General features: G+C 47.2%; 5 protein-coding genes across 5 annotated transcripts; 3 read left to right on the top strand and 2 right to left on the bottom strand.

Moving 5' to 3' along the window:
* Position 1: 1 nt before the first annotated feature.
* Positions 2–2,544, top strand: EsH8_IV_000009 (metallophosphoesterase family protein; the record flags this gene model as incomplete). The annotated part of the gene is made up of 7 exons (XM_083264899.1): positions 2–206; positions 275–287; positions 344–467; positions 518–809; positions 866–1,367; positions 1,418–2,249; positions 2,428–2,544. The coding sequence occupies 7 exons, from the start codon at positions 2–4 to the stop codon at positions 2,542–2,544; spliced, it is 2,085 nt and encodes a 694-aa protein (XP_083123794.1).
* A 4,886-nt stretch (positions 2,545–7,430) lies between these two features.
* Positions 7,431–8,345, bottom strand: EsH8_IV_000008 (uncharacterized protein; the record flags this gene model as incomplete). The annotated part of the gene is made up of 1 exon (XM_083264898.1): positions 7,431–8,345. One exon carries the CDS (start codon positions 8,343–8,345, stop codon positions 7,431–7,433), a length of 915 nt encoding a protein of 304 aa, XP_083123793.1.
* A 7,309-nt stretch (positions 8,346–15,654) lies between these two features.
* On the bottom strand, positions 15,655–16,659 carry EsH8_IV_000007 (uncharacterized protein; the record flags this gene model as incomplete). Its single annotated transcript, XM_083264897.1, has 3 exons — positions 15,655–15,669; positions 15,758–16,108; positions 16,165–16,659. 3 exons carry the CDS (start codon positions 16,657–16,659, stop codon positions 15,655–15,657), a joined length of 861 nt encoding a protein of 286 aa, XP_083123792.1.
* Positions 16,660–17,755: 1,096 nt separating this feature from the next.
* On the top strand, positions 17,756–18,628 carry EsH8_IV_000006 (uncharacterized protein; the record flags this gene model as incomplete). The annotated part of the gene is made up of 1 exon (XM_083264896.1): positions 17,756–18,628. One exon carries the CDS (start codon positions 17,756–17,758, stop codon positions 18,626–18,628), a length of 873 nt encoding a protein of 290 aa, XP_083123791.1.
* A 684-nt stretch (positions 18,629–19,312) lies between these two features.
* On the top strand, positions 19,313–22,020 carry EsH8_IV_000005 (uncharacterized protein; the record flags this gene model as incomplete). The annotated part of the gene is made up of 3 exons (XM_083264895.1): positions 19,313–20,491; positions 21,602–21,645; positions 21,744–22,020. 3 exons carry the CDS (start codon positions 19,313–19,315, stop codon positions 22,018–22,020), a joined length of 1,500 nt encoding a protein of 499 aa, XP_083123790.1.
* Between the last annotated feature and the right edge of the window lie 5,610 nt (positions 22,021–27,630).

The raw sequence follows: 27,630 nt of genomic DNA, 5'->3' as shown, positions 1-27,630 counted from the left end.
GATGCGTCTTAAGAACAACACATTGGCATTATTTGCCCTTGCGTTGGGCACTCCAGCCGCCCTGGCTTGCGAAAGTTGCGAGCACCCCGAGCGGGACGTCGTATTGACCCGAAATGTCCGCCGTGCGCAACCTGATGCCCAAGCAGCCGTGGACGCACCTCGTGGGCCTCTATCTTGGGGTCAATTGAATTTCCTCCACACTACTGGTACGTCAAAATCGTACAATTGCTAAGTGATGCCAAGAGTTTATCCATGCTAATAAAAAATGCCACAGATACTCACGGATGGTTGGTGCCCTCCTCCATTTCCGAAGGTTTTATGCTGACTAGGCTGGATTCGACAGGCTTGAAGGTCATATCCGCGAGCAGAACTACGGGGCTGACTGGGGTGACTTTGTGAGCTTCGTCAAGCACATGCGCCAGAAAGCCCACGACCTCGATGTCGATTTGTTGGTAGTTGACACTGGAGTATGGCCACCTCCAACCCATCTTCAGTCTGACCATGCTGATTGAACTAGGATTTACACGATGGTGCTGGGCTCAGCGATGCCACCGGTGTTTCGGCTTATGCGAACGGTACAGGTGTCAATGGCCAGTTGTCGAATCCGATTTTCGAGAAACTCGATTACGACTTGTTGGCTATTGGAAACCACGAGTTATACCTGTCAACCATCGCATATGAGACCTTCAACCAGTTCGCCAAGGTTTACGGTGATAGATACCTAACGAGCAACGTTCAAATCCGCAATCCTAGCACGGGAATACTGGAATACATTGGCAAGCAATATAGATATTTCACCACCCCGAAAGGTATGTTTCAAGAGTATTTATCTTTGGGACTCTTACTCAATCAATCCCTCTCACAGGTCTTAGAATCATGGCTTTCGGTGTTCTTTTTGACTTCACCGGCAATTCCAATGCTTCAGTTGTCACCAAAGCTGCCACCATGGTCAAACAACCCTGGTTTCTCAGCGCCGTCAACCAAACAGAGCCGATTGACCTTTTCCTGGTCATTGGTCACAACCCCGTCCGACAGACACAAAGCAGCAGCACACTGAAGACCGTTTTTGACGCGATTCGAGCAATAAGGCCCGACACGCCCGTCCAATTTTTCGGGGGTCACACTCACATTCGCGATTTTGCCGTATATGACGACAAATCCACTGCTCTCGAATCTGGAAGGTACTGCGAAACAGTAGGCTGGCTGTCTTTAACTGGTGTCAAGTCCAAAAACTATAAGGGCACCCTTTACCCCAAGGGCGTGCCACATCCTTCTCAAAAGGCGATAACTGTGGCTAGCAAAACTACCTCCTCTAGCCCAACGTCTTCTGCTGGCAGTATCACCTATTTTCGCCGCTATTTGGACTGGTAAGATTAACCAAACAGGAGAATACGCCGGTGACTGATAAGTATTTCAGGAACACTCTTACATTCGAATACCATGCGGTTGGTAGCCAGGTTAAGGCATTTAACACATCCAAGGGACTTGGAGTGTCCCAGAACATTACGGAATACCGCAAGAACCTGGGCCTAACGTCTCTATACGGCTGTGCCCCTCAAACTTGGTGCATTAACTGTGCACCTTTTATGTCCAATGCATCCATCTTCTCCCTAACAACCACAGCTCTTGCAGCCACCATTGTCACAGAGGAAAGAGCATCGACGCCGAGAATCATCATTGCCAATACTGGTCATATCCGTTTCGATCTGGCACAGGGACCATTCGACTACGATTCTTCCTTCATCGTCTCTCCGTTCACTGATGGGTTCCAGTATATCCCTGACGTCTCCTGGTCTCTCGCTCGCCAGGTTACCAATGGTTTGGAGTCGGGCAATTTTCCCTCGAAGCGGAAGCGCTCTCTGACCACCGACGCGTTTGGCTTCAGTCAAGTGAACCCAACCCTATCCACCGTGGACAGTTGTGTCGACCCGCCTGTAACAAACGATCACTTCTCAAAGCGTTCATACGCCGGAGGTCGCATCATCCGTCGACAGACTGTCACACCAGGCTACACCACAAGCGACGACTTTGGTACTGACGGAGACGACACCATTCACAGTGAGATCCCGACATACGATTACCCGAATTTTTTCCAGGCAAACGGCAGCTTCCCCAACAATGGATCACTTTCGGACGAAGCCAAGGTTGACTTGATCTTCCTCGACTACGTCGCGGGTTCAGTTGTCTCGGTTTTGCGCTCTCTGGGGGCGAATTATACGTCCGACGACGTTTCTTATTACCTACCAAGTGTAAGTGGACCAAAATACATAACTTAGCAGCCGCGGTTGAGCCGTGCATCTTGCGACTCGTCTGCGGATGGTTCGAGCAGTATGGAAGCAGAAGCTACCACTGCATTCGTTACCTGCTGTGACAGGACCTACTTTGAATCATATTGCATGAACTCTACGGAAGCTGACTATATTTTAGACCTTCACGACCAACTCGTATCTGCCTGAATTCGCAAAGAACAATGTGGCGTGGCAAGCCGACATGCCAACATGCCCGGTCGGGTTGGGAATTGGCTATAATGTGACGGCCGCTTGAAGTCATAAGCTGTGAAGCTGCTGAAAACGGATAAAGGATACTATATCATCTCGTATGATATCGTTAGGTTGGCACTAGTTTACACCTGCAGTGTCGTGCCTGTGATAGTTTAGAGTATGTATGCTCATAAACAACCTCCAAGTATAGAGCTTAAGCTGCATAACAGTAGACTCTGCAATCCATATAATCTCGTGGAATGCAATTGTCTAAGGTTACTAATTTGAAGTCCTGCTCTAATTACTAATACTTTAAGTCTTTGTCGTGATCTGAATGCCCTGCATAAGTTGCCGGGCTCCGTAGGTAATTAATTGTCATTAACACTTGTCCCACTGCTTTTAGGCTGCAAAGGTTGCTGTCTTGTCAGGTTATCCATTATTCGACTATCGAGGTGCTTGAACTCAAATAGTTAAGCCTTAAATCACATGTTTATCGCTGTGCTAGCCCCTACTCAGAAATCTAGAACTGCTGACTGTTGTGTGTTTCAGGATTCGTCCTTAGCGATGAAATATCATCTCAGTCATCGAGATACCCTAATAATGAACATCAAAAGTTTAAACCGACAAATTATATATAGCACAACAGTTATCAACGATTGGGGTTATATCTTACTAGTTGTGTAAAGGCTGTCTCTGCTTCTTGCGCGTCTTGCAGTTTATAATTCGAGTGAACACTTGCCAGGAACAGTAGCTCTTAGGCGTGGTGATGCACGATGAGTCCCGCAATTGAGTAGTCCTTTGATGTTTAGTTTGTTGCTGTTTTTTACCCAAATGGAAAAGATTCACTCACCATCGAGACCTATACAATCAAACACACGACGGATCATTCTCATAGCAAGGGAAATTGCTAAAAAAAACTTCACAAAAGTGGCGTTATAATAGTATCCCGTCTTGCCAAACAAGACTTTAAACTGCTGCAGCAGACGTATCAGACACTCTTTCAGTTGCCGAAAGATTTAAAAATGGTTAATCTTTTAAACAGAATTTCCATCTCAAAATCGATCTATTTTGACATTTAAATGAGTTTGATTCGCTGCAGCCCAATTGAGCGCAGCAGATAGTGAAGCTCACCATCCATAATGCCATGAACATATGCCTCACCAATAACCAAGAAGTTCCCGTTTCTTGCCCGGCGAAATAGGAAAGGAATGTCAGCACCGGGAACAATCCATACCAAGTCGCCTTCACACATTGCTAGTGGTCCAATCCCAATATAGCCTTTTGCGGACCTAAACGGCCGTCTCCTGTAGAGTTTGATGCTGGCGATGTTTGAGTACTTGCTACCTTTAGAAGGGTCGCCTTCTTTTAGAGCCTTGTATGCCGAGAATACCTGCTTGGATGCTCTTTCGGTTTCCCAGTTATACGGGAACGCGCGGTCTGCAATGGGAGTCCTCCATAATGCCTCGGTGACCTCATCTGGGGTTTTGTAAATTCCGTTAGGACAGGGCAAGATTGTATCGAAATCTTGTAGCCAGGATGCTAATGAATTGACTCGTGCTGTGTCGCCTGCATAGTCTTCCACTTCAGAGAATGGTTTTCCTACTGCTGACACATCATCCAGAAGAAATGCCCAAAGCGATAGACTACGATCTACAGAAAATGCACCCGAGAGGTTCTGGGTAAAACTTGCAGAAGCGGAGTATGCTCGTTCTCTGTTGCAGCCTCGAACTATAAATACGGAGGGTATGTGTAGTGGTTGAGGCAACTGCTTGGATGACCAGTCAGGCGCCCATGACGGTGCGTTTTGCAGTGTCAGAATGTGACTTTCTGCATATTGAGGTGTTCCAGCGAATGATAATATTACTGGCCCATAGTAGGTCAAACAGGCTTCGGCGACTTCCGTTTGGACCGTTAACCAGTCCTTGGTGTAATTAACCAGGATCGATGGGCTCTGGTGCGAGTCGATTAAACCCAAGAGTGAGAATACGTAGTCTCGTCTATCTGAAGCTTGGAGTTGAGCTTTGATTGCCATCCTAGAAAGGAGGGAAAAAAGTATCAACAATGGAGAGGCAGGCTGTGTGAATGCCACGGGAGTCACTCTATCCAAAGCTGTTGTGAGGTAGCTTGCGAGAGCTGAGCTATCCCGCCTCCCAGTGCCACTGCCAATAATATTGAGGTAGTCGCGCAGACCACAAAGCAGCCAAAAACCCTCAAAGAACTTATTCCACGATATCCAATCGTTGCCGCAGCAGACAACGCAGTTGGATGATAGAACGCGCTCTTGTATCACCCAAACACGACTGAACCACGGTCTCTCAAATAGAGATGTAATTGATTTCAACCTTGCAGAGTCGTGAAGACAAAGCCCTGTAAGAACTTGGTCGAGAATATTCTGGACCTCAGTCACCACTGGATGGGACGCAGCCTCGGCGAACGGAAACGTAGACCATGAGGGGAACAAAAAGCTTTCCAAGTTTGCCGTTTTGCTCATTGTGTGCATGGTATCAATCGCAAGAGCGCTGTCTCCGCTTGCAGGACCTAGCCAGATGGCCGTCTGAGTTGCATGTGTAAAGATTTCTTTCATCTGGGAAACTTGCTGCGCTCTCTCGGCTTCGTCTTGCTGATTAATGCACACTGCGTCAACCCAAACAGAGAGACCTGAATCTTCATTGTCCCAGGGCTGAGTTGCTAAGTGCCTTAAAGCCGATTCCAGGTTTGTGGTGACTTGCACAGGTTGGCCATCTATGAGGATCTGGCTGGTGACTTTCGGGTCTCCCCACGCGTAGGATAGCGCTGTGTAGCAATGCCACTGATTGAGACTAGCATGCTTCAAATGGCAACTAACCAATGATTGGGATCCATAGCTTGATCCGTCTGTTCCGAATTCGTTTGCTTTAAGGGGTTGCACCTCAATGAGGCGGATCTCTCCAATATTGGGATCTAAAGCCTGGTATGGAATAGTGGTTTGGCTTAAATAGGGCTGTCCATTATTCATTTCGAAGTAATGAAACTGGCGCATATGCTGCCTTGGCGTTTCGTTGCTCCAGAAAGTTGCCCCGGAAATCCGATTGAATCTAAATAATGAAATGCTTGTAGAAGGCTTTTTGCCATGCCGGTTTAGTACGCTGTCGTTCAGTCGGCGAAATCTTGAAGCCAAGCGGGGAACCAAGCTTATCTCGGGAGAACATGTCCCCATCAATTGCTAGGTTGCATATGCTGACGTGGCGTGGCGCAAAAGTCACAAGTGAAAGTCAGACCAATCAAAACAGACTACGCTCACCGCGGGGAATTGATATACTGATGTCGGTCAATTTAGACAACTCTATGCTGTTATCTGGATAATGTTGCATCAATTCAATTGCGGCCAAGTTGGATGTCCTAGTTATTAAGCTGGGGTTAGCATACACATTTCGGAGTGAACCTCTGCAGCACCCAGCAAAGACTCATTAGTGCATATAACAAGATATCTCTGCCATGGTAGGCACCCCCGCTGCCACAAGACAACAATTTCCCCATAACCAAGCCTTGGGCTTCGATAAACTCCCAATTTAGACAACAGGGGTTTGAAGTCTCGGGCACAATATTTCAGAGCATCGAAGATACGAAGCCGAGTTGTTTATTTTCAATTTTTCCTTTTTCCCGGGTGGGTTATGTGTTGAGCAGGCGAAGCAAACCGGCATCCACATCACCTTCAACTGCCGTGACAGAATGGCGATAAATGAGTCGTGGATTTAAAATTCCAAAGGGCAATTTAATGAGTGAATCTCTATGGTTTGTAATCGATGACACAGAGGAAGCTAAACACTGCGGTAAGAATCAATAAACGATGCACATATGCCGATGTGGCACATCTTGTGAACAGTTCTGGCTAACCGACTCAGAGTGTGGGGACACCAAGAGTGGAGTTGTGAGCGGAGGGCTTGGAAGTGGGGAGCCAACTCCGCAAACCATGACCGTTTCCTATTTGGGCAGGCCACAACGAGGTGTAATAATTGTGTTCTACCCCATCGGTCGCCCAACTTGGACGTAGTCCTATGTCGCTCTCCCATAAGAAAGCAAATTTTTCATTGGTATGACTTGATAAGCATCTATGGAATATTTTAACCATGGTGTTTTTTTGTTGTTGCAAATATCGGGATTATTGGACCCGTTCTAAACGAGGACTTAGGACCTGGGCATATTTCGGATTGGGAAACCTTGTGTTTTCACGCTCTAATCCCAGAGAACTTCTACACTGATAAAACAAGTAGTGTTGGTGATTCTAAAAGCACCATTGAGTTCTAGTAGTATTGCTTTACCAGAAACTCCAGTTACAAAACCTATCGAACATATGACTTTAACAAGTCAATGGTGTGGAAAGCGTTGACAGTCGCAGCGTTAGTGCTTCGCAGTTAATTAATAGCTGGCAATAGGAGAATTTGGCAGGGAGTTGTGTCGCATTTAATTTAATCCGCTTGAGTTCCCTTGCAGCCTAGCGAGATAACTATATTTATTGGCGGCGGCGGCGGAACACGTGCGGCACTCATCTTACAGATATAGCGAAGCTCCGTGGGGGAAAGTGAGGCACTATAGCAAAATGTCTTTGTGGTTTTTGGCTGCCCCGGGTACTCAGGCACACACACACACACACAGAGAGAGAGAGAGAAAGAGAACTCTTACATTGCATTTGACTAAGCGGAAATTTTCAATCTGAGTCAAAAGTCACATGCCTTTACAATCATCACTCAGGCAATTACATGCCGGGAAACCGCTATTCACACTCAAGCAGCCATTATTGTCGGCCGTCATCTTGGACGAGCCACATATTCCTGATATAACACCTAACACAGAAAGCACTCGGAGCATGGTTGCATAGGATGTTAATAATGATGCAAATTGCTTGAAGCTGAAATATCCGTAATGAACGGATAACCATCTCGTAACCACAAACTATAGCCGATGTAGACCATCTTATACAATGATATCCCCATCGTTGTCAAGCTCGCGGAGGCCATCCTGCATTTTCCGGAACTTGATCCTCTGGAAATACTTCTGCCGCTGGGTCAACACCCTGTCTTCAGGAAGCAAGGCAGCCGGGCCGAGCGAAAAGATTTGATACTCAGCGACGAGGACCGCATACTCGTCATTGGAATCCTTGATAGTCTTGGCAAGCTGATCGTGCGATCTATATTCGGTGTCGAAGTCTTGGCCATAAGTTCGCTTGACGGCATCCGCAACATCATTCCAGCACATTGCCTCGCCAGCGATGTAGGTATAGTCATCCCACGTAGGCGCATTGACCAAAACTGCCAGCCCTTTGGCCACGTCACGAGCCCAGGTGAAAGACACCAAGTCTGTGCCGGTGCCTGGAATCACGAGCTTGCGATCTGCCAGGTTCACTGGGAAAGCCTCACCAATGTCTTTGAGATGACGGTTCTTGGTCGGCACAGTGTAGTCGATGAGCCAACCGACTGATACCAAGGTCCATTCAATATCCTTCTGATCCCTGAGGGCCTGACGGATAGGCTCATGGTTGTGGTAGTAGAATGCTGGCTGTTCGGGGTAGTCTTCGATATTGCCTGCGTATTCGGAGGGGATGAACCGTTTGCACTTAGGGCTCAGCTGGCACGCTTGGATCAAAGTCAAGTGGACGTCGATCAAAGTGGACGAGTAATCCAGAATCGTCGATATAAGAACATCGCAATCCGCAATTGCATCTGTCACGGATTTGAGGGTGTAATCGGTAATACGTTGGTTGACTCTATCGGCGTCGAACTGTGCCTTACGACTTCGTGTCAGGACCGTGACAAGGTGGCCGGCTTTGGTGCTCTCTTCGCAGATGTACCGAGCCAAATCACCCGAACCAGCAATGGCTATATGAACCATAATGAATATCTTTTCGAGTAGTGTGATGTTGATCAGAGAAATAGATCTGGGCGAGATTGAAAGGCGGAAAGTAATTAGAGTGCCGGAGGTCTACTTTGGTGTTTGGCATACAATCACCTGTACAATAACTACCAACAAGGAAATGAACGTCTTAAGTAGTTTTCCACCCTGGTGGGATTTCTGACCCAGTTGACTAAATACTGGCTGCCCATACATCTTACACCTTTACGTAAATTTAAAATCAAAAATCACAGAGATGCTTGGAAATCAACGAACAAGTAACAGTTAGTGCCACAAAGTTGGGACAAAATCTTGAAGCGGTCGTCGGCCGAGGAGATGTGGTCAATGCGCTGGCCGCACTTAACCATATTGAGAAGCTGACAGCGAGAGCCAAGACTCATCTGTCGTCGAAGTCATTAATGATGACAGATGCTGCATGAAACAACTTCCGTGGCAACGGACTTACTACGCCGTGGCCTTGCAAACTCGGTTTTCCTAGCAAGATATTAAAACTGATTCGGAAATTTCCGAGAATGAGCTGCGGACTTGACCTCCTTACGGGAGTGGGGCAAGGTGTGCTTACTGTCGTTCATTGGAAAGGGTTTGTCGACGCGATGGGAACCCGAAGTTAAAAAGTGAGACACGAAATGCCCAAAATGTAATAGAATGAGATGAACATGACCACTACTAAACTACTGAAGATAACCTATTGTTTTGTGCGCCTAATAAAAGTAAGGTTTATTTTAATTGCGTGGTGTGGGTGCAAATTCATTACTGAATGTAAGAAAGCAAAAGCTTTGGAATTTGATTCTGATGTTAACGTGAGCTCCGTTGTAGACGCACTGAGTTCGATGATGCTTCTAAAAGTAAGGTTTTGGGGAAGGCGAGGAAGGAATAGCTAGATGACAGGATAGATAGCGTTCCTGCATACTCTGACTTACACTAAACTAACGTAGACACCATGACAATGTGCGACTCATATAGCAAAGACAATAATATTGTTTGGTATGTAGCCGTCCTTGTTATAACATGAATATGCTTATGCTTTTCAATAAGTAAACCATTTACATAATTAGCAAAAGCTGTTGAACTGAGTTGAATATGTGTGGCATGAGACTGTTTTCAAAGCCTCTTAAGGCGATCTGCGTTCCAGGAGAAATGGCAGTGGGTGCTGGTCTGGTGTCGACAACGCCCGTAACCAAGAGATAAATGATGAAGCAATGCCAAAATGACCGTGATATTGCAGGATAAAGCCGACATGGCACGACTACAAGTATTTCCTAGGGCCTAGGCTGTTCGTTGTTTATGATCCCGAGCAGCAACCAAACCGACGCAAACTGCAAACGCCCAACTACACAAGCATCAATACCAAGCTAGGCTCCAAGCGTAAGAAATCTTGCCATGTCAAATCGCTAGTGCCATTCCCATTGTCACGCGCCGCCCAAAGGCTGATGACAGTGCGTCGGACTCTGTCCCAAATGTCAAAATCCGTCTTTTTCGAAAATTTATCAATCAGAATGATGAAGCGCTTTCGAAGTGACTCATTAGAAATTTCGAAGGCGGTGATCACCGCTGTCCATAATGCGGGACAATATGAGCGGGGGTCGCAAAGTATTGACGCTTCGAGATGATAGAGAGACTTTTCGACCAGTGACTGCACTTCTGAGACCAAATCCTTTCTCAATGTGCGCTTGAAGTAAATAATGGTGGCGTAATGGAATGAGTAGTTCAGATGATATATCAAAAGGTCTTTTTGACCCCCTCGAACAGAGGTTGATGTCCCTGGAACATCAAGATACATCTCCATTTCCAGAATATCTAGGTCTCGAGTATTATATCTTGCCTGCTCCTGAGCACCCAACCCAGAAGAGAGTCGGTCTATATCATTGATGGTTTTGAGACTCGCGTAAGGAATCCCATAGATTCGGTCCAAACAGTACAACTCCTTTGGACACTGAAAAATGATAATGGGCTCGCGAATATTGCCCTTCCGATCCAACTCGAACGGCGATAGGCCCAGAATCGCTAAGCCAGCAAACATTTGGTATACAACGCAGGAAGTTTCCGAGCGTGTCCAAAACTCGGGCTCGACAGTCTTGACCCAGCCGATGGCACCATCAAAGTGGACTCGCCACGACGGATTGCTTACTGACATGGTTTCGTTGATGATGCACAGGGTAACGGCAACCAGCAGAGGCACGTACTCTTCTCGTTGATTTGTCAAAAGGTTCCGTCTAAGATGAGAAAGGCCCTCGTTTTGATGGTATATTGCGAGCTTGGAGAAAATATCTCTCTCAACTTTGTCCGTTTTCGTTCGGAACAATTGAAACGCAGAAGCTGTGCAGAGGAGATGAAAAACCGCCATAGCTGCCGAGGAGCTTCCAGGCGTAGCTCGTGTACCCTCTAAAGCGATTGGCGTAAAAACTTCTCTGAGGGGGTTGAATGACCCGGCAAGAGGCAGGATCATGTCACAGAAGTGCACACTCCAAAACTCAAGTATTTGTCTTTGATGTGTGATATCGGGCAAAGTATTCAGATATTTTGTGGCAAGACCGTGTGAAGCTCCACCGGAGCTACCTGGGCTGGAATCAGTGACTTGGGGGATTCTGGCGTTGTCGCTGATAGTCGAGATTTTATCTCCGCCATTGCCAGGAGCCCCGTCGCTTAATACCATGTTGTGATGTAGTGTCTGGTGTGGTCCATGTATGTCTACAGAGACAGTTCGCTCTACCACAGCAACTGGGAGTTGAGCGATCTCTACAGAATACCTATTGCACAAATCTGCATCTTCAGTCGAATCTAAAGTTGTAAGGTTGGGCTCGTAAAATGGAAGATATGAATCCGTATTTTCCGAAGCTGCGAAGGATTGATTTTGAATGGGTTGTGATGAAGTGGACGAAAAAGATCTATTGCGTGTGCGATTCCTCGCCGAGTTGGAGCCACTGGCGATATTCTCTATTGCCGTTATTGTTGTTGTTCTTCTCGAAGTTCCAGAACTGGAAATTTCGGCCAGGTCTGAGTGTTTTGGTGAGCCGACAACGTTGCCCACAACGTCTTCGTCTGTATCTCGCAGGCTGCCAATAGCAATAGTGCCTCCGCTCCTAAGGGTACGGCGCGCTGCTGGTGCTCGCCCAGAATCCCACTGAAGCCTTACTCCATAACCCTGGCAATCAATTTTGGCGTCAGTGCATCGGTGACAGACTGGGCGATCCTCGTCGCACTTGACATGTCTCGCCCGACAGGTCCAGCAACCAGTAAACGTCTTGGAACGATGCTTTCTCCGTGCGGGGTTTCGGCCGGCGACTTTAGTGGATGCTCCAGTGTCTTCATCAACGAATTTCTCTAGCTGACACATTTAAAAAACTAAAGGGGGTGACTCTGTAAGAATAAGGCCATATACTATACTGTTTATGATAAAGCCTGTTTGTGGACGTTGTTGTCACGGTGCTGTTAAAGCGTTGGCGCGGGCAGGTGTTACGACCCAATAAGTAAACAAGCATAATGGCGGCAGCCTTTATATACGTAAGAACTCGGGGATTAGGTTCAACCCAATCGGTGCGGAAGAACTACAAAAGTCACGTGATATCAGGAAGGACTAGTGAACGATAACTTATAAGTGAAAAAGTCAAGTTTTCGTCTGAGCCTCTGCCTAAGCCTGGCTTAGGCACGACGAGAAGAGTTAAGACTAGATACGAGCTATAGTCACAACTGTAAAAGAGTGTTTCCTAATCAGGTATTAGAAAAATCTCTAAAAGTCAATTGTAGTCTTCAAAGGAGATGTATTTCCTATTTATCTAAGTCGGCAACTCTTTCCGGCCGAAGTTATACTCGGCTTCTGAATGTAGCCAAGAAAAGGTAATAACTATTCGGACGGGGTGGAGTCCTTGTTTTAGGCGGAAAACGTACGTGCACGGCCAAGGGGCACGATGCATACCGTCGCAGAGGAGAAGATGGATTTGAATTTCTGCTTTGCTCCTGGTGGCATATCTTGGTGACTATGTTCTCGATCTTCCAGCTTATTATATGCAAGCCTGTCTACAACTCAAATGGCCGACTATGTTTCCAAACGCCCGACAACAACCGACGCTTCTTTCCCAATCTCTCAGGATTGGAAACGACAACTCGAGCCAAGTTGCCATTATTAGGCCGCTGGACAAGAAGACTCGCAGGATTGAAACTCTCCAACTCTTGCTGTCGAGGAGTGGCTTGAGATGACGATGGTATTGTTCTTGGATGCGCAACACGGTGTTCCGTCTTGTATCGTTTCGTGTTGCCCCCCACTAGATTGATGAAGTAGACGGAGATTGGTTTGCATCGCGATCGGTATGAACTTGGACGATGCAGCTTGGATGCAAAGCGGACGTCTGGGAAAACGTAGTAGTTGGAGATAGCTGAAAAGCTGTTCAGTCGCCAAACCTAGCCAGCCTTTATAACTTGGCGATGTCGTTAATAGTGATGCGAGTTCTGCGTGTGAAGGATGAAAGAGCAAACGTCAGTGAGATAGAAAATGGGAAAATCGCAGTAGGCAGCCCGGAGGTACAATCTCCAGGCCCGACTGCTGCCGCATACCGCGGTCTGACAGCCTGCCCGTATTCTGGCTAAGGAATTCAACAATATAATTACTGACTTGCATGGGATTCGAACCATTGAAACCCGTATTTCTACTATTCTCTTGGTAAACTCAAATGATACAGTGACCCCTAGACCAGCCGGCCTTCTATGCCTTCAGGAAGGTGCGATGCATCTGCCCCTGTGGGGCAGATGCGTGTCGTGACCGGGTGACAAGAGGGCAGGTACCCACAGTTCATGCTGACGACAACGTTTGGAGCACTCTTTGACAGCAAAACGCTGCTAAGTACATTCCCGACAGGCAAAAGTCAGGGTGAAGTACAGGTACCTCGCTGAGACTGGCAGTCTTCTTTTTCACAAAAAGAATGGGTCGGCTGGAACATGCAGAACATGAACTCACCCTTCCCGAACCGGCGCTGGATCTGGTCCCGTTGCCTCAAACCATCACTTTGAAAACCGGAGCAATTGTTGAAATCTCAAACAGCTTTTTGCATCTATAGACCCTCGGGGCCTGGGTGAAGGCACCGATGGGATGTGTGTTTCAAGGCTGAGGGTGAGCTTGGATGTCAGAGTATGTTTATCTAAGCGTTCTTCTTTCCCCGTCTACAAGACTGACACGTGCAGCCATGCGAAGCAACACGCAGCCACTTTCCGATCCAAAACCGCCCGCCACACGTCATCTGACCACTTTGCTCGACCCACTAGATGGTCTGCGAAGGCAGTGCAACTACGAGACGGACCAATGCACTGAATTCCCTGTGAAAGTATGAGAGTAGAAGCTTCCCATGAGAGACAACGACAGATGTAACGGGTTTAATGTGGACTGGCATGCTAACGTGGTGGAGGTTGCGCTTCACGCTGGGGTCATCAGGTGGAGGAAAAGAAAAGTCTAATGGCCATGGGATGAGGGTGCTGATAATACTGTAACACAGGTAATGTTTGCCATAAGAGAAGCTTGCGGCTCTCATAAGCAGGTTTTTCTGGTTGACTGGGCAGTCATGTGTTATTCTTGCTTGGGTTATCGTCCGTGATGGACTTGACACTGCCCCGGGGTGTCTGCGCGAGGACCTGGAACAATATGTCTGCTTTGAGGCATCTGTGTCTGTTGTGCATTCTCCATACGGGTTCGACGTAATTAAAGTGCTTCTGCCTTAGACACGGCCCTGATGACCGTCAGGGGAAGCGCCTACTGACCGTAACCGTGAAGCCTAGAGGTTGGGTCTATGCCTAACACAATCCGTAAACCTTGGAATGAATGGTGGGCACACTCGACCCCGTTCTTCGCGCTATACCATGGATATTACGACCTAATAGCAAATCTGCACGCTCGAATTGTGTCAGGAGACTAGACTTAGGCTTGCGCCCAAATATAAGAACTGAAAATATTGTGCAACTATCGTGCTACAACTCTAAGTCTGTATATGCCGACAGAACGTTGCGTATATGTCAAGTGTCTATTCTGGCCTATCAAGGCTATTGCTGCTTGTAGATGGGCGTTAACATAGAGAGGACGAAATCCCTGAGAGTAGGCAAAGCAACAGAATTGCTGGGTTGTCTTGATATCTTTGACGCTGAGTTGGTTCTTGCACCAAGATGCGTCGGCAGGCAGGCATTCCCGGCGCTGTCGTGACATAAGCGGCGGCTGGAGCGAAGCCGCGTTCGGACATTGGTGAGCCGTGCCGCGGCAGCCATACGATGCTCTCAATTGATATACTGTAAACGCAAATTCTAACTAGTTTTGACCGCAAAGAACACGACTATTTAGTTTATTTATGAATACCCTGTCGGTGAGCAGACACATAAACCTGTGAAGTTCCAACATTTAGAGTTGGGGGTGACGTTCAATCACCTGTATCTTCCTCTGATGAGAAGCCTCCCGTTGTATTTAAAGACCCAATTTATCTACCAATCTCATTGTAACTTTACTTACTCTATTATGTATGGTATTTAGTATACCTATCGCTGTATCACAAAAGGGGAAAGGGAAAGTAAAATGCGACCACCAGATAGGACTCGGTGCCTAGATTTCGATGCCTAGATTTTCTTATGATGAAGGTGGTGGTAGCGGGTCATACGCAGGTGTTAGGGAGGAAACAAAGGCCCGATACACTAGCTAAGTGCTATTCTAAGATCTCCTGTAATTACAGTGCAATGATATTAACGTATGTGCTTAGATATAACGTCATGTTGTGTAAATCTTTAGCTTAACTGTTATCGATTTTATGGCAAAAAAGTGAGGCCAGTTTAAATCCAAGAGTGATTCCAGATAAATACATTCCACTAATAATTTTAGACATCTTTCTTTACAATTTAGGTAGCAAACAATTGTAAAATAAAATAGAAACGAGTACAACAAGCCAAAAAATTGCACATAAACTATTTTTAGGTAAGTTATTAGGGCTCCCTTAGGAACTTGTCAGGTTATTAGACGATCGATCCTAACCCCTTCTATTAATCTATCACTCTATGTCTCCCACCAAGTATTATATGTCCCCAAGTGATACCTAAGACCACAGGACATTTCGCTTCAAATGCTGTATATGGACCTCCTGATACCCAGTGCATTAATCTTCACGATCTCTTAATAATATAAGAGACTACCCAAAGATGTTCTCATCATACATTGCACGCCCTTCAAAGGTCCCCTGGCCCATAATACCCCCTTTAACGGATCCAATTGCTCGGGTAAATACACCACCTCCCAAGTTTTCGATCAATAGATCCGTAGTCACGTTAACGATTAGCATTTCTCCATCTTCGAGAGTAAAGCGAGCTGTCAGCCCGTCCACGTGTCCCAGTCCTGAAGTTGGCGGAAACGCTGCTTCTCCCCCCCATTGACGCACTTGCAAGGCTGAATCGGCACAGCTTAGCAGAACAGGCTTTCCATTCTTGGCGACGAAGGCGTAGAGGTGCTCAGAGTTGCTGCGATCGAGGATGTCGAACCAGACGACTGAAAAGGGGCCGAAACGCGCGTGGCCCCAGTCCCAGGACCTGGCGTTAGTGTAGACGGGTGCGTCGCCCCAGTTCTTGTCGTGGTAGCCAATTCCGCCACTGAAGTCAATTGATGTCCCGTTAATATTCAGGTTGACTGTTGCCTCAGCATCGGGGAGAGCATTAGACCAGGAGAGGTTAGGAAGCAATTCTTGGTCTACACCAGGGACGTTGAAGTCGCACGGGTAACGAGCCGGTGCGCGCTTCAGATAGTCAATCAACTGAGAATAACAACTGAGAGAATTGGAGCCTAACTCACGGACTTAAGCGCCACAGTGCCCTTGATGCCAATGCTGGGCATGTCTAGGAGTATGTCATACTCAACGTTGGGCTTGTGTAGGTCGGCCCCCCGAAAGCTAGCCCCAGTGCCACCCCAAACGCCGCTAATGCCCCCTGAACAGTTACTGATGACTGCGTTGCTTGTGGCCAAGGCTTCGCCACTAAAGAGAGTTCCATTGGGGAAAGAGCCGGAGACTTGGACCGAGAGAGGGCTTTCATTCCCAAGTTCGGCCGAGTTGAAGAACGTGATGATTACTCCTGCATTGTTGGAAGATGATACGGCGCCGAAGTACCAAAAGTCGAATGAAGAGCGGTTTGCAGAGCTTTGGATTTTGGGTCCATCTAGATTGCCGGGGGCGGAGAGCGTCTCGACATGCACGCTTCCGTTAAGGTAAGCAGGTGAGATCTCGAGGATACTTCCAACTGCAAACTGTAGGAGTACACCTAAAGTTGCGACGGTCGGAATCGTGAACATGGCGAAAACCGAAGCAGGAAACAATATTGTGACAGGGTTGGCTTCTCATAAAAATCAAACTTCAAGGTTACCCTTGAGGTTCTGTAGACGTCAAGGACAAATGCGAAGGATGAGGATCTTTATTTCAGGAAAGGTCAGGCAACCAAGTGCATTTAAACTACATGATTCTCATAATCCACTCATCTTCCGCAGAATGACTTTAGTCAACGCATGGGAATAGTTTTGCTAACAAAAATGACTATTACGAGCTGTATCTCCACCTTAACCAGGCAAAAGCTAGGGCCAACGCGATCGCCGAGTACACTCCGGCCCCGTCCAAGCTCGGAATCTATGGTCTGATTGATGAAGTAGAGATCTGCACTGACTCTTTGTTCAGCTTCATCCAATCGGATCGTTCGTGTCCCGCGTACTTCGCTTACCAATTCATTTAAGTTTTTCGCGTTCCTCGTTCCTCGTCTCACTTAACACCACGTCAACCACAGAAAACAAGACGGAAAACCCTGACTGACAGTATTTACTCGTAAACAGTGCAATATACCGGTAGAAATGCCGTTAAGGAATACGTTGCCTCCACGTCGAAAGGCACACACAAAGTCGAAGTTTGGCTGTGCTGAATGCAGAAGACGTCGGGTCAAGGTATGGTTTACCCCGGCATTCGTTCTTTTTTTTTTCAAAACTGTGCTTTAGACAGGTTTCTTACATCCGGGTTTGGAATTAAGCAACCCAGTGCTCTGGGTTTGTCTCTGTTTCCACTGTTTCGGTCGTCCCAGGTCTGCTAAGCATCAAATGTTAGTGTACCGAAGAGAGGCCTAGCTGTAATGCTTGTACCCGATACAAGATATCCTGTGTATATCCAAGAGAAGCTTCTGGGTCTAGAGCAGTCTCCAGTGATCTTGCGCCATCACCCAGTGCTGCTCAAAGCACTGGTCAGGCGAGTTCGACTTCATCTGCCGAGGAGGAGTCTGCTTGTTCATCCTCGACGGCATCTCTTTCCGCGCAGTGCTACTTCATCCAGCCGGAGGTGGCTTCAACCGAGGCATTCAGCACCACTGATCTAGGCTTATTGCATCACTGGACACTTTCTACCAGCCTCACAATGGCCAATTCGCCCCATATCGATCATTGCTGGCAGGACACCTTGCCTCGAATCGCCTTGCAATACCCATTCGTCATGCACGCCATCCTCAGTTTGTCTTCTCTACACCTTGCATACACCAACACGGCCACTAGAGAGCAGCACAATCTGGATGCAGTCCGACACTACGACATCTCCCTGGAAGGATTTCGCGAGGCAACCCACAACATCAGCATCGAAAATTGCCATGCTTTATTCGGCTGCTCAGTCTTGAACGCCATGTGCGTAATAAGTTTGCTCAGAAAACAGGATGACCAGATCGATTTTGCCTCACGTGTTTCCGATATCCTTGGCATCAACTACATCCCGATGATCCGCGGAGTCCAGGCCGTGCTTCACCCCTTTTATGATGATATACGTAAGGGACCCTTGGCACTGTTGCTGAGCCTCGATAATTGGAAGGAGCTTGACCCAGACGGCCTTCCGTTTGCCGAGGCAGAGCGCTTCCGCCATCTGGAGGGCATATGGCTACACAGCGTCGATGGACACATCTATGATCAAGCATTAGGTGTACTTAAGAAGTGTTACATGCATTCATTGCAGACTCAGCGTATGAAACAGCAGAGGAGGAAGCAGCGTGGAGATGAAAGGGGCTGGTATAGGCCAATTTTGTTTATACACTTTGCATCAGAGGAGTACTTTATGCGATTATACCAGCGCCAGCCGCATGCGCTAGTGTTGTTTGCATACTTTGCTGTCCTGATACACGGCTTGGAGGAATATTGGTTCTTTTATCAGTGGGGACGGGACATTGTTAAGGTGGTTGACAAACTCCTAGGTGCCTATTGGCATTCATGGATGGAATGGCCTAAACGCATGGTAGGGCTATTATAATAAGACAGTTGGCAAATACTGAGGGCATAAAGTAGATACCATGCAGCGTAAAGGGCCCACCAAGTGGCGCTATTTAATTAATCACCTAGATGTTACAACCCAACCAGTTGGTGTGCTGGCCGGTGTAGCTATGTAGTGCAGAACAAGTGATAATGTTGCAGGTGCATCATTACTGAAACTTTTTACTCTGTGGTGCAGTTGCTTGCCTTGACCTGCTTGTGACACTAGAATATAGATAAGCAGTTAGCAGCCAGCTATTATAGCGGGTCTTCGGTCGGGGTGGTTTATAAAGTGCCGTCGGCCAGTATATCACTAATCATTGGGAGGACGCCGATCACTCCCCTTCTAGGCTCATGGGAATCCTTTTAATCCACTCAGGAGTGGAGACTTTGGCCTTGCGCACGGCTTACTTATGTCACAGAATACAGCTTTTAGAGATCCTGTCTAAATCCCTACATTTGTTTCTCAGTTTTTAACTTTCCGTGATTGATTATGCAATTTGATCCGAATGTCGTTGACGCGTAGATGTCACAGAAATAGAGTCTGATATTGAATGTGTATAAAGGGAAGGGTTCATTCAAGGAGCTCTCGTCAATCCTCACAAAGTCATGCCATCACAATTTCACAACCTCACAACCTCAAAACCTCGCAATCGTCCGCTCAATTACGCAAAATCACTTCAACATGCCTGAAACTCTTAACGTTGACTATCTAGTCATTGGCGCGGGTGCCATGGGAATGGCATTCGCTGACACGATTCTCTCCGACACCGAAAAAACCATTGTCATTGTCGATCGCTATTCTCGCCCTAGTGGTCATTGGACTGTGGCGTACCCTTTCGTTCGCCTCCACCAACCTTCCGTGGCCTACGGAGTTAACTCCAAAAATCTCGGCCAAAACCTGGTCGACAAAGTGGGTTGGAACAAGGGCCACTACGAACTCGCGTCTCGGGATGAAATTCGTGCTTACTATGACTCCGTCATGTACCAAACTTTTCTCCCGTCCGGGCGTGTCACCTACTTTCCCAAGCATGAATACACTGGCGGGCAGGAATTCCATTCCATCCTGACCGGCAAGACCTATCAAGTAGGGAAGGAGACTCGTATTGTAGATTCTACCTACATGAATGTCCAAGTTCCATCGATGCGCCCGCCTCCCTACGAAGTTGCCGAAGGCGTAGAGATTGTTGCACCCAACAACGTGCCGAACGCGAATCGACCTCATGCAAACTACACTATCGTAGGTGGCGGCAAGACTGGTATCGATGTTATACTTTATTTGCTGGCCAACGATATCGACCCGGACAACATCACTTGGGTCGTCCCGCGGGACTCCCTCTTCATGAACCGCGGGAATTTCCAACCAGGAGAACAGGGCGAGAATTTCCTCGCAGTTAGAGCCGCCACATTTGAATGCATCCTGGCTGCTTCATCCATCGACGATCTGTTGAAGCGTCTCGTGGCTTGCGGTCAGCTGCTCCAGTTGGACGACAAGGTCTGGCCTACGATGTATCACGCCGCTATACTTTCGGTGGCCGAGCTTGAACAGCTCAGGAGAATCAAGAGCATCATCCGTCACGGCCGCATCCGTCGCATCACTCGGGATGAGGTGTTCCTCGAGCACGGCAGTTACACCCCCAATTCTGATTCCCTGTACATCGACTGCACTGCAAATTGTATCGCCAACTCCCCCGAAACAGATATATTCCAGGACGACAAGATCAGGCTCCAGCCTGTCTACCAGTTCCAGCAAGTCTTTAGCTCTGCGTTCATTGCGCATGTCGAGGCCTCGTACCCCGACAACGATACCAAGAACAAGTTCTGCCGAGTTGTTTCGTTCCCGAACGCGACTGAAGACCTTCCGGTTATACAGCTAAAAACATCCTTAAACGAATTGTGCTGGAACTCGCACCCGAAAACAAGGGCCTGGTTGTCGCAATCTCGTTTAGATATGAGCCACAGGTTCCTGCCTCCTCTCCCTACGGATCAAGATGCCGCGCAAGCCATTCTTCAGGGGATACAGAATAAGGTTGAAGCAATTTGCAAGAAGCTGAAGGTTCTCACTCAAGATCTACCTAAAGGAGAAAGCGCTGCAAAAGCTTAGAATAGGCTAGTGTTATAGTTAGATAGGTTTTCTACTAAGAGAGCGTTAAAGTTAATACTGAGAAAAGTGGTTATACATACCGTAAGTTGTTATACTAGGTCTAGACTTTAGAAGGTATAGTGATTAGTTATATATCTAATAAGATTGTTATACCAGTAATACTACTAAAGAGAGATATTAAGATTTATATAAAAATAAATTACGAGTTAATTGCTAAAAAGCTAAAGAAAGTAATTTATCTAATTATAGTTATTACGTCTTATACCTATTAAAGTGTTACAACCTATCAGAAATATATTAAAGTAGAGTATACTCTATAGAGAAACTAGCAGCTAAACAGGATATAAGCATAGAAAGTAAGCAGGGCTCACTTAGATATAAAAGAACTATAGTATAAGTTATATATAGATAAAATAAAGATAATAATTAGTTAAGTAGAGAATCTATAAGCGATTATAGCTTAATATATATAAACGCTTATAAAGTAGATCTATAAGCGATTATAGAATATCTATAGTAATAATCACTAAATTACTCTAAGGAGTAATTAGGGACTTATATATAGGATGAACTTAAGAGAGCTTGAGATTAGACTTCTATAGCTCTTTAGCAATCAACTTTATAACTCATCTTTAAATGACTCTCTATATCCTACATTAGTGAACCCACTACTAGCCCTCAATTGATGTATGATAATCACTATACGCATATAGACCCCCAGGTACACCATAACGATTTACAGCACGAACGACTACAGTAAGAGTATCAACCACAACGCCCTTTTAGTAGAAAACACCACTGTCGGATATCTGACCGTAACACCGTAGCGGTAGGTATTCCTTTTTCCCCAGCACTAATCTTCTCCTATAGGGCTCTTCAATGTTTGCGCCGGGCATCCCCAAGATCATGGTGGAGTTCGGCAAGACCTCTGCAACCGTAGCAGCCTTCGTCGTCTCCGTCTACATTCTTGGCTTTGCTTTCCGTCCCCTCATCATCACCCCTATGAGTGAAGTTTTGGTCACACACGTCTCTACATCTGGGGCAATATCCTCTTGACCATATTCACCGTTGGCGTCGCCCTGTCTCAGAACATGGCTATGATGGTGGCCTTCCGCTTCCTCATGGGCTTGGCGGGTGCTGTTCCCATCACCATCGGAAGTGGAAGTATCGCAGACATCATGCCTGTCGAGCTACACGGCCGTGCCATGTCCGCCTGGGATCTTGGTCCTCTTCTTGGACCCCGTATCAGACCCGTTGCTGGTGGCTACCTTAACAAGGGTGCTGGGTAGATATGGGTGTACTGGCTAGTTACCATGGTGGTATGTTGAATAATTTGCCATTTTTCCCCTTGACAATAGCGACTGACTCAAGCATAGGGCGGAATTTTCATTCCTCTCTCCTGTTTCATGATGAAGGAGACTTTCGCTATTGAAATATAGGTGTTGGTGAACTTGACTTATATTGCTTAACCAGCTTAAACCTGGAGATGGGCATGCTGCCATTATTCTACATAAGAAAAGGCGGTGGCTGGGCCACTGTTAAGCGCTATACTTCAACATTCGCCCCCCTTATTCTCAAGCGCAAGGCGGAAAGGGTACATAAAGAAACCAGCAACCAGAACCTCCAAAGCAAGCTCCAGACAGAAGCCAAAATAAGCGATACATTCAGGCATGCTATAGTTCGCCCCCTAAAGCTCCTTTTCCTCACCCCCATCGTAACTCTCATGGCTCTCTACATTGCCATTACCTACAGTATTCTTTACTTGCTTATTACTACATTTTCCTTTGTCTATAAGGACCAGTATGGTTTTAACGAGGGGACCATCAGTCTCACTTTCCTGCCTGCCGGTATCAGTATGATGATTGGCGTTGTTACCTTCAGCGTACTTACCGATTTCATTGTCATTAGAAATAAGGCTAAAGGTCTTGCATCCAGGCCTGAGGCGAGCCTCAGGCCTGTCCTTACTATGCCCTGCAATGCAGTATTACCCATTGGTCTTTTCATCTACAGCTGGACTGCTGAGAAGGGTGTTCACTTTATTGTACCCATGCTTGGCGTTGTAATTTTCAGTACCAGACTTATGGGTGTTATGGTAAGTCCCAACAGCACTGTTCCCCAAATTGCATCGCTGAACTTTGTGGAATAAGATGTGCGTCCAGAACTACCTCCTTGATACATATCCTCGCTACGCAGCCTCCGTCACCACCGCATTAGCCGTTCTACGATCCTTGGCTGGTGCTTTGCTTTCCCTTGGAGGTTTAGAGATGTACAACGCTCTTGGACTAGGGTGGGGTAACAGCTTGTTGGGCTTCATCTCTGTGGGCCTGATCCCCATTCCTCTTGTTTCTTTCTCTTTGGTGAGCGTATCAGGTCCAAGTTCAAGCCTGCTCTCTGATTTTTTATTCATTTTATTTACTGTATAATTGCACAATTTCATGGCATCGGCGTTCGGGTTGACTTTTCCGTGGTATGAAAGTAGCATTGAGACAAAGGGATAGAGTATGATCTGCATTAGATGATCGGAGGCGATTCATGATGTTTTGGCTTTACATACATAAGGGCCTGATCGGTTCGTTGCCAACGGCCAGTTGCCAATTGCCAGCTGATATAAGCAATGCATAAAAACAACGGAAAACTCTTTTCCGGGACGCTTTCCCTGATTTAGCTGTCAGCCTAACCCAAAATCGAGGACCTCTCCTGGGCTCGAGTTATGCAAAGTTCCTTTCTGAATCAGTGGCTGAGACAGGCCGCAATAGGCAAAGATTCCATTAATCGTGAGGATTCTGCCCTCTTTTCTGGCAGCAGAAAGAACGCGGCCAGTGGCCAGCGGCCAACAGCCAGCAGTCAATCTGTATACCCAGTCAGAAATAGGTTAAAACACCATGGATAGATATCGTCAACTTGCAGCCCAGCTGCTGGCTATATCTGCTGCTGCCACCAGCCTTATTCTTACTGCCAGCGTAGCAGCTATTGCGGAAGACTTCTCCGCTGACTCTCTTAATTCCACCCATCCAGGTGGAGTACAGCACGCTGCTTTGTGGGCTCAATACCTTCTTGACGGCGCTGATACGCAATTCGTTCAACTTTTCCGCCTAACGAAGTCCGAATTCAATAGGCTGGTGAAGTGGTTGAAGGAGGGAGATCACCTCCATACAACCAGAAACCAGACCGTTGAGCAGAAGCTTATGATCTTCCTGTATATCCTTGGGCATGGAGAAACCCAGCGGAATACTGCCAACCTCTTCCAGATATCTCAAAGTACTGTCTCTGCTGTATTCGATAAGGTACTTAGGGCGATGGTTGTACTTCACCAGGAAGTTGTACAACAGCCGGAGCAATCGTACGTATCTCCAACAATCGAATTATCGCCCAAGGATTGCTGCTTCACTGGTTGTATCGGCGCAGTTGACGGCACTCTTATTGCCGCCCATATTCCTCTTCGACAGCAGAAGAGGTTCTTCAACCGGAAGGGTTTTGTTTCACAGAACGTATTGGCAGCAGTTCGATTCGATGGGACTTTTACATATATCCTTGCCGGCGCAGAGGGATCAGTAAACGACGCAGCCCTAATGAAGCAAGCGGTCAGCAGAACGTTCAAGATACCAGAAGGTAGGTATTACCTTGGTGATGCTGGATTTGCCTGTAGTGGAGGGATTGTAACGCCGTTTCCTGGTGAACGATACCATCTAAAAGAAGCAGCAGAAGGAGGTGCGCCAGAGACTGCTAAAGAGCTGTATAATCTATACCACTCGCGTCACCGCGTTACCGTCGAGAAGGCGTTTGGTAGAGTAAAGAGAAGGTGGAAAATACTGCGGGCAGCGCCGCCAGAATATTCCTACTCTAGTCAGATCAGAATTATATACGCAGCTACAGCTCTTCACAACTTCACTTACCTAGGTGAAGAAGAGCCGCTGACGGTACGGCAGAAGGAAATATTAGCGGAGGCAGCAATACAGGCAGATCGAGTTGTTGGTGGAAAGGAAGGAAGAGAAATACGCCACAATACAGCAATTTGGGCGTGGGAAGGTCGGCAGAGATATCTTGCCACAGAAGCTGGCGAAAGTGATAATACAGAGGAATCCAGTAATTATTGTAGTAACTAACTACCTTCCAACCTACCCTTCCAACTATAGCTCAACAATTATTCCAACTTCACGTAGGAATTCCTCTTTTCCACCTACAGTTTTAATTCCCAGCCAGGCAACTGCGTCAAGTGGCCCTCGGGCAAAGAATCGGGCCATCTTTGCTACTGCGCGGTCACCTAATTTCTCTCCAAACAACAGTTGGAAGTCGTCAACAGCGCCCAGAATATCGTCAGATCCTCCAACCCGTGGAGCAGCAGGCGGAGCGACAACCGGAATAGCAGCAGGAATAATTACTGCAGAAACCAGGCTGCTTAACCCCGTTAACCCACGTTCAATACTACCTCCAAGTGAGGTAAATGCTTCCAGTCGCTCTTCTGCTGCCCTTGTCAACTTCCGCCGCTGTGGGCTGGCATCAGAAGGAACTCCTGATCGTAAGTCTGAAGGCGTTGGGTTCGAATCGGGGTCGAGATCTTGACGTTGTCTTTTTCGGCGTCTAACTACAGGTTGTTTATCGGCAGCTCCAACGTCTTCTTCATCAGAGATTTCCACTGGCGGATTATTTGCTTCGCTTGCCTCAACAATATAGGCGCCTGTTGATACTTCGTCTGGCCATAATTCTCCCATTTCGTTGATATATGGGAAACCCTTGTGTTTGATTGCTCGAAGGTAAGTATACCTATCAATAAAAACCTCCCAGCTCTCTTCTGACGTTGTGATAATACCAGTCTCGTTGTTGTACCCAGCGCCAGATCGAAGCAGGGTTTTGACCTTCCGATAGTCACAGAGCAAGGCTCTGTACTTATTACACAGAGCTGTCGTCGTATACGTCGGTGGGCCAGGTTGGATTTCCTTCATTGCCGGCAGTATATTACCCATTGCTTCTTTCAACACTCCACCTCTCATATTCACCAACACGCCGTCGTTTACTTGCTCGCGGCAAAGCAGGAGGAATCGGCGAAGTGCCTTTCGAGGCCAGGGCACCCTTGACCCAGCAGTGGAAGGGCCAGGGGTCTGAGACCCTCTAGAGGCAGGGGTTCGAGTGCCCTGGCGCTGTATAATCGGCGGCGGCGGCGGCGGCGACTGTGAGCTCGGTGGTATATCTTCTTCGGGGCTGGTGGTACGAGAGGAAACCGGAGCACATACAATCTCCTCTTCACCCTCACTACCAGGCTGGGTAGAGTCTTCAACAAACAGAGTATTATCGGCCATATTGATTTGAATATTTTGGGTCAGAAATCAGGTTTGTACGATGTGGGAGACGACAGTCTATCCATACTTTCCTATTTCCTTTGATCTTTCCGTGCTGACGAGATAGCTCTATTCAACAGGCTGCTTTCGTCGAACAGCCGGATCGGGCGGGCGGTCAGAAGCTGCCACAGCACTGAATTTGGCGGTACGAATACCCCTAGCCTGGCTCTATTCTTGGCGGTGGAAGTCCCTTGGCAATTGGCAACTGGCCGTTGGCAACGAACCGATCAGGCCCTAATTCACACACGCCTCACCTATGATTATCGCTGTCGCTAATGACTAAAGATTTATTTGCTCTTAAATGACTGAGCCCTTGACTAGATTTTAGGAAGCTTGGGGTGCGGAATATCATTCCAATTGTTGTAGTCCAGTTCCTAGGGGTGACGCTCGATCCTAAAGCGCGCCACTGGTTGACCAAGAAAAATCACACTTGACAGACTTTCCTTATCCCGATTGATCAGAGACCGCTAGCTGTGGCAGACCGCACGAGGTGTCAACCCGGCCGGTTAAGTTCATCCGACTTCTATGATCGAAGGGTGTTTTCACTTCAACGGTGAATGGACCCTTAAACCCGCGTAAACAGCTGGGTCCAGCTTCAGTGATGAGTACCGTCCCCATTTCAACTGATACAAGAGAACCCAACAATCTGGGACAAAGGATTGTCACCTTAGCAGTATATCGGAACGCCACCTTCTGAAGTGCACATCTCAGCTACTCAGCCAGTCCTCTGCAGGCACTTTGGGCATTGGTGGCGTTTTGAACCATCATTTTCACACCGCATCCGGCCCGGGCGCATATGTTTTCATTTGTTGGCCGCAGCCGCAACACCAAGACACAAACGTTCCCGAACACGGCCAGCCCGACGGATAGCGTCAAATCCAATATAGCCCCATGACTCCCATTTGGAAAGTCGTCTGTCTTTCCTGCACCTCAACTTTTTCCCTCATCACTCTTTTTCATTTCTGAGTAGCCAAGGAATGCCCTATTGACGCCGGAAGCAGCTCCGACCACAATTCGAAGACCGAAACGATACCATACCGCCGATATCACCTCTCTTCAGCATGTATTTCGACCCCAAACACACCCTCGCATATTGATTCGAATCTCATATCGCCGAACAGGAACACATATATCTTTCCTGCATTGTCTGACATTTTCATTCACGCTACCGCTGTCCGCTGTTTGGCTATAGGGCTCCGTCATCACGTCAAGATGATCAACACAACGAATCCCCTCGCCACGCCAGGGGCGACATCGATGGAGTCCCATCCGACGGGCAACAGGCATTCCCTCATTTTCGGAGTCACATCAGCATGTATAGCAGTGGCCACACTCTTCATGGCAATCAGAGTATATATTAGAGGCCATGTTATGCGAGCATGGAAACTGGACGATACAATGTTTATTTGGTCTTCTGTTAGTTCAAAAAAGCCCACCAATTTGTGTTTCTTTGCTCATTTATAATGAAAGATCCTCCTTATTGCACAATGTGCTCTGGTACAATGCAGTAAGTGCTCATGGTGGCGAGTGTGAACTCGCAACTTGACACGGGGCTAATAGTGTTCT

This window comes from Colletotrichum jinshuiense, chromosome 4 (assembly GCF_051148585.1).
Source record: "Colletotrichum jinshuiense chromosome 4, complete sequence".
Taxonomy (NCBI): Eukaryota; Fungi; Ascomycota; class Sordariomycetes; order Glomerellales; family Glomerellaceae; genus Colletotrichum; species Colletotrichum jinshuiense.
Note: the sequence above shows the minus strand (reverse complement) of the source record. Positions and strands in the feature narration are given on the sequence as shown.